Source organism: Medicago truncatula, chromosome 1 (genome assembly GCF_003473485.1).
Source record: "Medicago truncatula cultivar Jemalong A17 chromosome 1, MtrunA17r5.0-ANR, whole genome shotgun sequence".
Lineage (NCBI taxonomy): Eukaryota > Viridiplantae > Streptophyta > Magnoliopsida > Fabales > Fabaceae > Medicago > Medicago truncatula.
Window position 1 is genome coordinate 10,575,004 of NC_053042.1, and position 9,478 is coordinate 10,584,481.

Genomic DNA, 9,478 nt, shown 5'->3' on the forward strand with positions numbered 1-9,478 from the left:
ATTGAGATACACTTTCGGTAATAAATTGAAATCAAATAACTGTAAAATGTTTGATTTTTTATATCCACAATGCATGTCCCAATTTGTTTTTAAGAGACATTTGCAGGTTAAAAAGTACTAAAAATTAAATACAATCCTCAGAAGGAGTAATACTTAATATCTGTTGCATAAATTAATTATAGTAGATGCATTCAAGATAGACTCGACCAAACTATACAAAAATAATGATTAAATTACAATACCCAGTCAAACAAGAAAGACTATTTTTCAATTTCATAGATCTACTTTTATTTCTCGATCAGGTATTTAATTGAATAATCAATTTGGCTATAAATTCAAGTTTTCAATAAGCTATTATGATCATATGATAATTCCATAGTTTCATTTGTATTTCATCAATAATTTCATGGCACAAATAGAGTTTCTTAGGCACATGTCACTTGTGTCATTGATTGTGCTTATTTTATGTTCTACACCCCCCATATTTGCCACAAAGAATTGTGATTTTCCTGCCATATTTAACTTTGGTGCTTCAAACTCTGATACTGGTGGTTTAGCTGCTGCCTTTCAAGCACTGCCGTTGCCAAATGGAGAGACTTTTTTCAATAGATCAACTGGAAGATTTTCTGATGGTCGAATCATTCTTGATTTCATAGGTAATATTATTATTTTTCTTTCTTTTCAAGTTCATTTTCTATGAACATATCTAATGCTTTATTGTGTTAATCACTTTTGAAAAGTGGTCAAAGACAAAGCTTTTAAATCGCTTTTGATAGCAACTATTTGTATGGATCTCGATGCACTGTTAACAATTGTGGAGACCATTAGATTTAGAAAAAAACAATTTTCTTTTATTAGAAAATCCAAGTTCTATGAGATTCATGTCCAATGACTATAGCCCCGCATTCTATCAAGTTTTGTCCTAGAAAAATTATTTTTGAAAGAAATTTTGTCGTAAAAATGTGAAGGTTTAAGTTCTGCATATAAAAACAAATTTTTATTTTGTAGAGTTACACGTTTACCTCATCCTCACCCCCTATTTTCTTAAAAATCACAATAAAGATCAGAGCATCATATTTGAGTCTTCTCGTTGGACAATAAATAAAAGTTTGGTCAACATTTCTTAAAACAAAAAGTTTGATCAACATATCGAAGTTGTTTTCATTTGTGAAATACCATAGAAGATACGTCATCAAACTTTTAAGTCCTTATCAATACACTAATACTAGATAAGAAATTTCACCTAATACATATGATATTATATACTTCATTATTTTGAGTTAAACCTAGCAATTTTTGGGAAAAGTTATGGTGGATAAACACTTCACAACCATTGGATTTACATAAGAAAAGGCAGTATAAAAACAACTTCAAATAAAAAAAAGTCATAAATCAACACTCTTTCTCTCTCTAAGTCTGAAACTTAGAGAGAGATGCTCTGCAAAAGAGTTTCTTCTCCGACCTCCTCTTCAAGCGCCGGCGCAGTGGCTGCCGGCCCAACAGGGTGGCGGCGCCGCGCCGGAGATAGCAAAAACCTCCGTTTTCAAAAAAAAAAAATCAAGAATCCGACATCCATTTTCTTTTTAAACTCAAATCCACCTTTAAAATTTTCGAAAAGCAAACACATATGCCTAGATCTAGCTTCAAAGATTCGAAAAAAAAAGACACAAAAGAGAAGAATTTGAAATTGATAGAAGAGAAGAGAAGAATTCAAAATTTGTAGTGTGTTATGATTCTGATGATTGTTTGCTGGAAAAGTGTTTGATGAATTTGTAGTGAAAGCTCAAAAAATGAATTGCTGAAACCATTCCCACAGCAAAAATTTCTGGAAACCATTCCCACAGCAAAATGGTTTTGGAGTACAACACAGAAATCATTTCCACAGCAAAATGGTTTTGGAGTACAACTCACAGAAACCATTTCTTTCCTCCTCCTCCAATCGTGTCAGTCCAAAACTGAATGATGACAATGACTCTAGGTCCTTAGTTTTTTTCACCTGCTAGAAACCATTAAGTACATCTAATGATTTTGGAGTACAACTCATTGAAGCCATTTCCACAGCAAAATGGTTTTGACATAATTTTATACAAAACATACTATAATAATGACATTTGTGACTGTCATTGAACCAAATCAACACTCTGAAATCATTATTGAACTAAAATGATGATTTCCACAATTGTAGTGTTGTTTCGTTTGGTTTCGCTTGGAGATGTAGGGAAGCAATTATATTTCAAATGAGATTTATGCACGGTGCATAAGGATATAACCACTTCCGCAATTTTTTTCAAAGGAAAAATATATACTCTTTTCATCTTAAAATATAAACAAAAAATATATCATCATAAGTTGATATATTTGATACAAATTTTAAACTAAATATATTAATTTTTGTTGACCATTTTAGAACGGAGGAAGTACATAACTTAAACCTTCATATTTGATATTTATACGACAAAACATGACGTGGGTTGGGCTATAGTCTTTGGACTTAAATTCCATACAACTTGGATTCTCTAATGAGAGAAATATGTATGCTTCTCTTAATGGTCATGACTCATGATCTCCACAATTGTTGCACGGTGCATCTACTATAAGATTATTAATTAATTCGGTTAATCTCTTTACTAAATAGTTTAAAGATATATCTTCTTTTTTTTTTTGTGAAGGAAGTTCAAAGATAGATCCTTATTATTTTAAAAATAAATAAATTTTATAATAACAAATAATGGAGAACAAATATAATATTTTATCCTTCAAAAAAAATATACTAATATTTTATGAAAGTTTACTAAAAATAGTAAATTTTATATTAGACAATATCCATATATTAGACACCGCCTAACAATAGGTGTCACAAAAACAATAATCATAATAGGTGCCAAGACACAAAGATATCAGCAGGATCGTCACAAAAACAATTCACCTTAAATCTCAACAAAAAATAATAATAATAAAAGGACTTCATTTTCAACTATTTTTCTAAACTTAAATTAAAATAATCTTATCTAAAACTAGTATAATTCCAATAAAATAAAATCAATTGACTGTATTAAATAAGAAATCAAGTATATTAAATCAATAAATGATTTTGTATTCTAAAACATATAAACCATTATTTTTTTTAGGAGATTGTTGTATCATTATTATAAAATTAAAACTTTTTAATTTTACTAAAATACTATGGACTTTAAAAAAGTCTCATATTTAAATTAGTTTTAAGTCTTTGTATATGTTGAGCCAGTCACCCTGAATATCAGAACCCATCTCTCTCTGTCGGTTTTTTCCTAAATTCAGATGAAAAATTCATTTCATTTAGCATCTAAAGAATACATGCCAATAACAAACACCATTACATCACACTATATAGGAGCTCACATGGTTTTACAACCATGAAAAATATTTCTATATTTATCAAGGGTTTTAATTGTATCATTGTTTTATTTCAGCACAAAGCTTTGGACTTCCCTATCTAAGTCCATATCTTAATTCTCTGGGGTCAAATTTCACACATGGTGCAAACTTTGCAACAGCAGGGTCAACAATCAAAATTCCTAATAGTATTATACCTAATGGAATGTTTAGTCCATTTTCCCTTCAAATTCAGTCCATTCAATTCAAAGATTTCATACCAAAAGCAAAATTCATTAGGGATCAAGGTAAATTAATATTCTTTTTTCATTGATTTTTTGTTTTCATTGAAATCTTTCTATGATTCTGAGTTTAACTAAGGACACAAATTTGCCTCTTTTTTTTTTCTTTCTTAATTTCAAAATTCTCTGTCAGGAGGTGTATTTGCAACATTGATCCCTAAAGAAGATTATTATTCCAAAGCCTTATACACATTCGATATTGGTCAAAATGATCTTACTGCTGGATTTTTTGGTAATAAGACTATACAACAAGTCAACACTACTGTGCCTGATATAGTGAAGAGTTTTATAGACAATATCAAGGTAGTTCAACACCCTTCTTTGTTAACTTTATCTACAATTACATAATCAAATAAATTAGTTCATGAACTATAAAAATCATACTCTATTTCTATAATATTAGATTTTTATTGTATTCGATTAATACCATTGTTATATATATATTAATAAAATGCAACTTATTGGTGATCTAGAACATATACAATTTAGGAGCCAGGTCATTTTGGATACACAACACTGGACCAATTGGATGTGTGCCTTTAATTTTGGCTAATTTTCCATCAGCTATAAAGGATAGATATGGTTGTGCAAAGCAATACAATGAAGTATCTCAATATTTCAATTTAAAGTTGAAGGAAGCCCTAGCTCAACTTCGCAAGGATCTTCCACTAGCTGCAATAACATATGTTGATATCTACTCTCCTAAGTACTCTCTTTTTCAAAATCCAAAAAAATACGGTGAGCCAAATCAAATTCATCTATTTTCAAGTTAGGGCATATTTAGATTGCGGTACATTTACAAAATTGTAGTGACACTGTAATTTTGTTGAAGTTTTAGATTTTAGTTATTGTCAAAATTACGTCGACTCGCTATAACATAATGTATTTATGTTATTAATTTAAATCTTGATTAACATGTAGGGTTTGAACTTCCACTGGTGGCTTGTTGTGGCAATGGAGGAAAGTACAACTATAACATTCGTGCTGGTTGTGGAGCAACCATAAACATAAATGGTACAAACACTGTTGTGGGTTCATGTAAAAAACCATCAACTAGAATAATATGGGATGGTACTCATTACACAGAGGCAGCTAACAAGATTGTCTTTGATCAAATCTCTAATGGAGCTTTTACGGATCCTCCTATTCCACTCAATAGGGCATGTTACAAAAAGTGATCACTTGAAGTTAACGAGCTTTTTATATTTTAAAAAGGCAAGTCATATTATTAGTTTAAAAATAATTGTGTTAAATCATGGTGAAAATTGAATAAAATTCTTTATATTAGACATATATGGTTTTGTAGCAACCTTTTTGGAGTTATCAATGAAATATGTTTACAACAAGTTTATAGGAAAACTTTGTTGTAAGAGAACAATTTTACATTCTAAAGGTTGTTCTTGTGTAGATAACGATTCATTATACTCTTATATAAAGCATACATTACTAAACGGATGGAAAACAAGAATAATTCTCGGAAAGGTTTTTACAAAGGAAGACGAGACCAATCCTTTAAGCAGAGTGATGCTCATAATGGTTTGTACAGAAGGAAGGTGACACCAAAATGAAGGGAAAGTTGATTATCTAGTAAACAGAATATTGCATCGAATTTAAAATTTTATTTTCCCTTCATTAGATCTTACAAATGATCATGAATCAATGATATCGATTTTATATTTTGTCGCACGTAAACTTTCTAGTCAAATTGATTCTAATAACGAGTAAAGCAAGTGTATAGATATATCTACTCATCCAAACAAACAAAATTTCTCTCATGACCGATATTAGCCAAATCGAATGGAGCCTCAAAGAGAATGGGATTCAGAGAGTAGCTAGGGTTTCTTAATTTTGTGATGTGTTTTTTCAGCACCCTAGTGTGTTTTATTTATAGACTCAAGCATGCGCATCATATTTTATGGTGTATTTTGTTTCATCTAAATACACAATTTCTTACTGTGTATCGGGTTTCTCTAATTTGATAATTTAAATGATAAGTCATACTTGTAAAAAAAAAAAAAAAAAAGGCCTAATACTTCTTGTTGATTCTCTTGTGTATCACTAAAATTTGGTGGAAATGTCATGCTCTAGCCAAACACGTCATGGCCATAACATGTGTCCAAAAATTCTGATAAAATGTCTACTTGTTGGGATGCATTTGATTGATGACTTGTTTGACCTTTTCAACCAAAGGTGATTAACTAAATATAATTGCTAGAAAGGAACCCAAGTTTTCTTCCTCACTAAACAAAAGAATAATATATGATTTAGCGATCAAGTTTATTAAACAATAAACATATTCGGCTATAACTTCAATTTTTTGATATTATGATCATATCATATAAGTTCACAGGTTCCTTTGTGCTTCATGAAATTCATGGAAAAATTTGAGCTTCTTAGGCACATGTCACTTGTGTCTTTGATTGTGCTTATTTTATGTATTATTACACCCCCAATATTTGCTACAAGGAATTGTGATTTTCCTGCCATATTTAGCTTTGGTGCTTCAAACGTTGACACTGGTGGTTTGGCTGCTGCCTTTCAAGCACCACCTTCTCCATATGGAGAGACTTATTTTCATAGATCAACTGGAAGATTTTCTGATGGTCGAATCATTCTTGATTTCATAGGTAATATCGTTTACATATAGATGATCCAAACTCTATTTACATCAGTGAAGAATTATTTCTATATTTTTAAAATATTTTTAATTTTAGTATTATAATTTTGTAATTTCAGCACAGAGCTTTGGACTTCCCTATCTAAGTCCATATCTTAATTCTCTTGGGTCTAACTTCACACATGGTGCAAACTTCGCAACAGGAGGATCAACAATCAATATCCCTAATAGTATTATACCTAATGGGATATTTAGTCCATTTTCTCTTCAAATTCAGTACATTCAATTCAAAGATTTCATATCCAAAACAAATCTCATTCGGGATCAAGGTAAATTAAAATATTTTCCCGTTGTTTTCGTTGATATCTTTTGGTGATTCCGAGTTTAATTAAGGATACAAATTTGCCTCTTTTTCTTTCTTTATTTCAAAATTTTCTTACCAGGAGGTGTATTTGCAACTTTGATCCCCAAAGAAGACTATTTTTCCAAAGCCTTATACACATTTGATATTGGTCAAAATGATCTTATTGGTGGTTATTTTGGTAACAAGACTATAAAACAAGTCAATGCTACTGTACCCGATATAGTAAACAATTTCATAGTGAATATCAAGGTATTACGAGTCATTATCTCAATGATAAAATTAAAAGAATCATGACCTTCAAATTCTAGCAGATATTATGAGTCATTTCTAGAATTTGAGGTCATTTTCAAGTGTTGGTCTATCCTTAACCACTCATTAAAGCGGGTCATTATATTGTAGAATTTTTCCTATAATAGATTCTCATGATATAGATTTTATTGTGTTATCTTATGTTTATAATATTTGTTTTCTCAATGTCTTGTTCTAAACTGATGAAACAAAACTTGCTGGTGATCTAGAACATATACAATTTAGGGGCTAGGTCATTTTGGATACACAGCACAGTACCAAGTGGTTGCACTCCTACCATTTTGGCTAATTTTCCATCTGCAATAAAGGATAGTTATGGTTGTGCAAAGCAATACAATGAAGTATCTCAATATTTTAATTTAAAGTTGAAGAAAGCATTAGCTCAACTTCGTGTCGATCTTCCTCTTGCTGCAATAACATATGTTGATATCTACTCTCCTAAGTACTCTCTTTTTCAAAATCCAAAAAAATATGGTGAGCCAAATCAAGATGACTCCATTTTTAAATTACTATTTGTTTTGATTGACGGTGAGTTTAACATTATCATAGTGACACTATAATTTTGTTAAACCTCTAAAATGTATTTTTTATTTTTTTTAAATCACAGTGGTTCAGTGTAATTCTAATAATTTCACTGCAATTTCAAAAACTATGTACATTAATTTATATATGTTATTAATTTGATTTTAAAGCTTCATTAATATGTAGGATTTGAGCTTCCACATGTGGCATGTTGTGGCTATGGAGGAAAGTACAACATTCGTGTTGGCTGTGGAGAAACCATAAACATAAATGGTACAAAAATTGTTGCTGGATCGTGTAAAAACCCATCTACTAGAATCATTTGGGATGGTTCCCACTTCACAGAAGCAGCTAACAAGATTGTCTTTGATCAAATATCTACCGGAGCTTTCTCTGATCCTCCTATTTCTCTAAATAGGGCATGTACCAGTTTTGTTGTATATTAAAAATAAGGTAAACCTTCGGTGAAAAATAAATAAATAAGTTGAACCTTTTTAAACTTTTTTTTATCAATTTAAATAAAAATAGATGTATTTAATCGTGGTAAAAAAATCTAATAAAATTTCTTATACTAGAGATATTCTTCATTACCTGTGCTTCCCTGAAAAAATAAAAACAATCATCTGCAAATAAAATGTGAGAAATAACAAGAGCATTAGTGCAAATGGTAGTGTCGTGTAGGTCTCCTCGCCGTTCAGCTTTTCGAATGAGAGCGGAAAGACCTTCAATGCAAAGAATAAATAGCACATTGATAATGGATCACCCTGTCTCAACCACCGACCTGGAATAATAGGCCCCACCATATCATTATTAACAATGACAGAATAATTGACGGTCTCCACACACATCATAATTCACCGGACCTATTGACTAGCAAACCTCATCTTAAGCATAACTTCCTTAAGATATAGTTAGTCTATTATGTCATAAGCCTTGCTAATGGGACGCCCATGAACATGTTAGTTTGTTTTAATTCAAGTTTAGTTTAGTGATAATCACAATTAGTGATTAATCACATTTAGATTCAGTTTGTTATGAATTTTGTTACAAGTTAGTTAGAGATTAGCTCATAAGGTTAGGGTTTGTTACTTAGCTTGTACTTCAAGCAACCTAACCAAACTTGTGTATATAAGCTAAACTCTTGTACATATTTTACTACTTCAATAATACAATTACATTCTTCAATTCTATAACCTTCTCTTCTCTCAATTCTCTCTATAATTCATAAATCTACAAACCCTAGAAACTACAAAATTGCTTCTGTTTTTCATTGCTTGTTGAACAAGCTTTTGTGTTGCGCTAACAGAACAAACGTTGATTGGTTCTCATAAATGCACTTATGTAAAATAGTTTTGAGCCTATTAGCAAGTACCTTCGCCAACAACTTGTATAGAACATTGTATAAGGCTACGAGTCTCTAGTCCTTCATCGATTTCTACTCATTACCTTTAGGGATCAAAGCAATGTTCGTGGAGTTTAGTGACGGGGGAAACATATTATTATTTAACCACTGACAACATTCCTGAAGAAAAAAATATCAGAACTACACACCGACCAAAAATGTTGAAAAAAAAACCCGGATTAAAACCATCCGGACTAGGGCATTTATATGGACGCATTGAGAACATGGCTTCCTTGAACTCATAGACTTGAAAATGATTGGTTAGGAAAATATTATCTTCATCTGAAACAACCTTATCTATATTTTTCACAACTAGGGCGCGAGAACTGTTTTTCTCCAAACATAAATCCTCAAAGTAGCTTCTCGCAACCAGACACATACCTTGTTTATTAGAAACTCTATCACCCACATCATTTTCTAAGGAAGTAATGTGGTTTACCTTCTTTTTAGATGTGGTAGAGGCATGAAAAAATTTAGTATTCATATCGCCAACACGATACCAATGGATCTTGGCTCGTTGCCTCCAATATTTATCTTCTTGAATCATCAGATGTGTGATTTGTTTCTCAAATTCGTTAGTATGTTTGGATTAGCTGCAGCCTCTTGATTGC

At 31.1% G+C, this 9,478-nt stretch overlaps 2 protein-coding genes across 2 annotated transcripts; both read left to right on the plus strand.

Moving 5' to 3' along the window:
* Positions 1 to 267: 267 nt before the first annotated feature.
* Positions 268 to 5,045, plus strand: LOC25482474 (esterase). Its single transcript, XM_039833815.1, has 5 exons — positions 268 to 656; positions 3,450 to 3,659; positions 3,787 to 3,956; positions 4,127 to 4,391; positions 4,575 to 5,045. The coding sequence occupies exons 1-5, from the start codon at positions 407 to 409 to the stop codon at positions 4,829 to 4,831; spliced, it is 1,152 nt and encodes a 383-aa protein (XP_039689749.1). The 5' UTR covers positions 268 to 406; the 3' UTR covers positions 4,832 to 5,045.
* Positions 5,046 to 5,921: 876 nt separating this feature from the next.
* Positions 5,922 to 7,964, plus strand: LOC25482475 (esterase). The gene is made up of 5 exons (XM_013611039.3): positions 5,922 to 6,280; positions 6,390 to 6,599; positions 6,714 to 6,883; positions 7,153 to 7,417; positions 7,652 to 7,964. Exons 1-5 carry the CDS (start codon positions 6,019 to 6,021, stop codon positions 7,909 to 7,911), a joined length of 1,167 nt encoding a protein of 388 aa, XP_013466493.1. The 5' UTR covers positions 5,922 to 6,018; the 3' UTR covers positions 7,912 to 7,964.
* Positions 7,965 to 9,478: the final 1,514 nt, after the last annotated feature.

What these genes read in the sequence shown, in the direction of transcription:
- LOC25482474 (XM_039833815.1), top strand. Translation starts at nt 407, where the DNA reads ATGGCACAAATAGAGTTTCTTAGGCACATGTCACTTGTGTCATTGATT. An exon ending in AATCATTCTTGATTTCATAG is followed by an intron (nt 657 to 3,449) that starts GTAATATTATTA and finishes GTTTTATTTCAG; the next exon opens with CACAAAGCTTTGGACTTCCC. An exon ending in AAAATTCATTAGGGATCAAG is followed by an intron (nt 3,660 to 3,786) that starts GTAAATTAATAT and finishes ATTCTCTGTCAG; the next exon opens with GAGGTGTATTTGCAACATTG.
- LOC25482475 (XM_013611039.3), top strand. Translation starts at nt 6,019, where the DNA reads ATGAAATTCATGGAAAAATTTGAGCTTCTTAGGCACATGTCACTTGTG. An exon ending in AATCATTCTTGATTTCATAG is followed by an intron (nt 6,281 to 6,389) that starts GTAATATCGTTT and finishes TTGTAATTTCAG; the next exon opens with CACAGAGCTTTGGACTTCCC. An exon ending in AAATCTCATTCGGGATCAAG is followed by an intron (nt 6,600 to 6,713) that starts GTAAATTAAAAT and finishes TTTTCTTACCAG; the next exon opens with GAGGTGTATTTGCAACTTTG.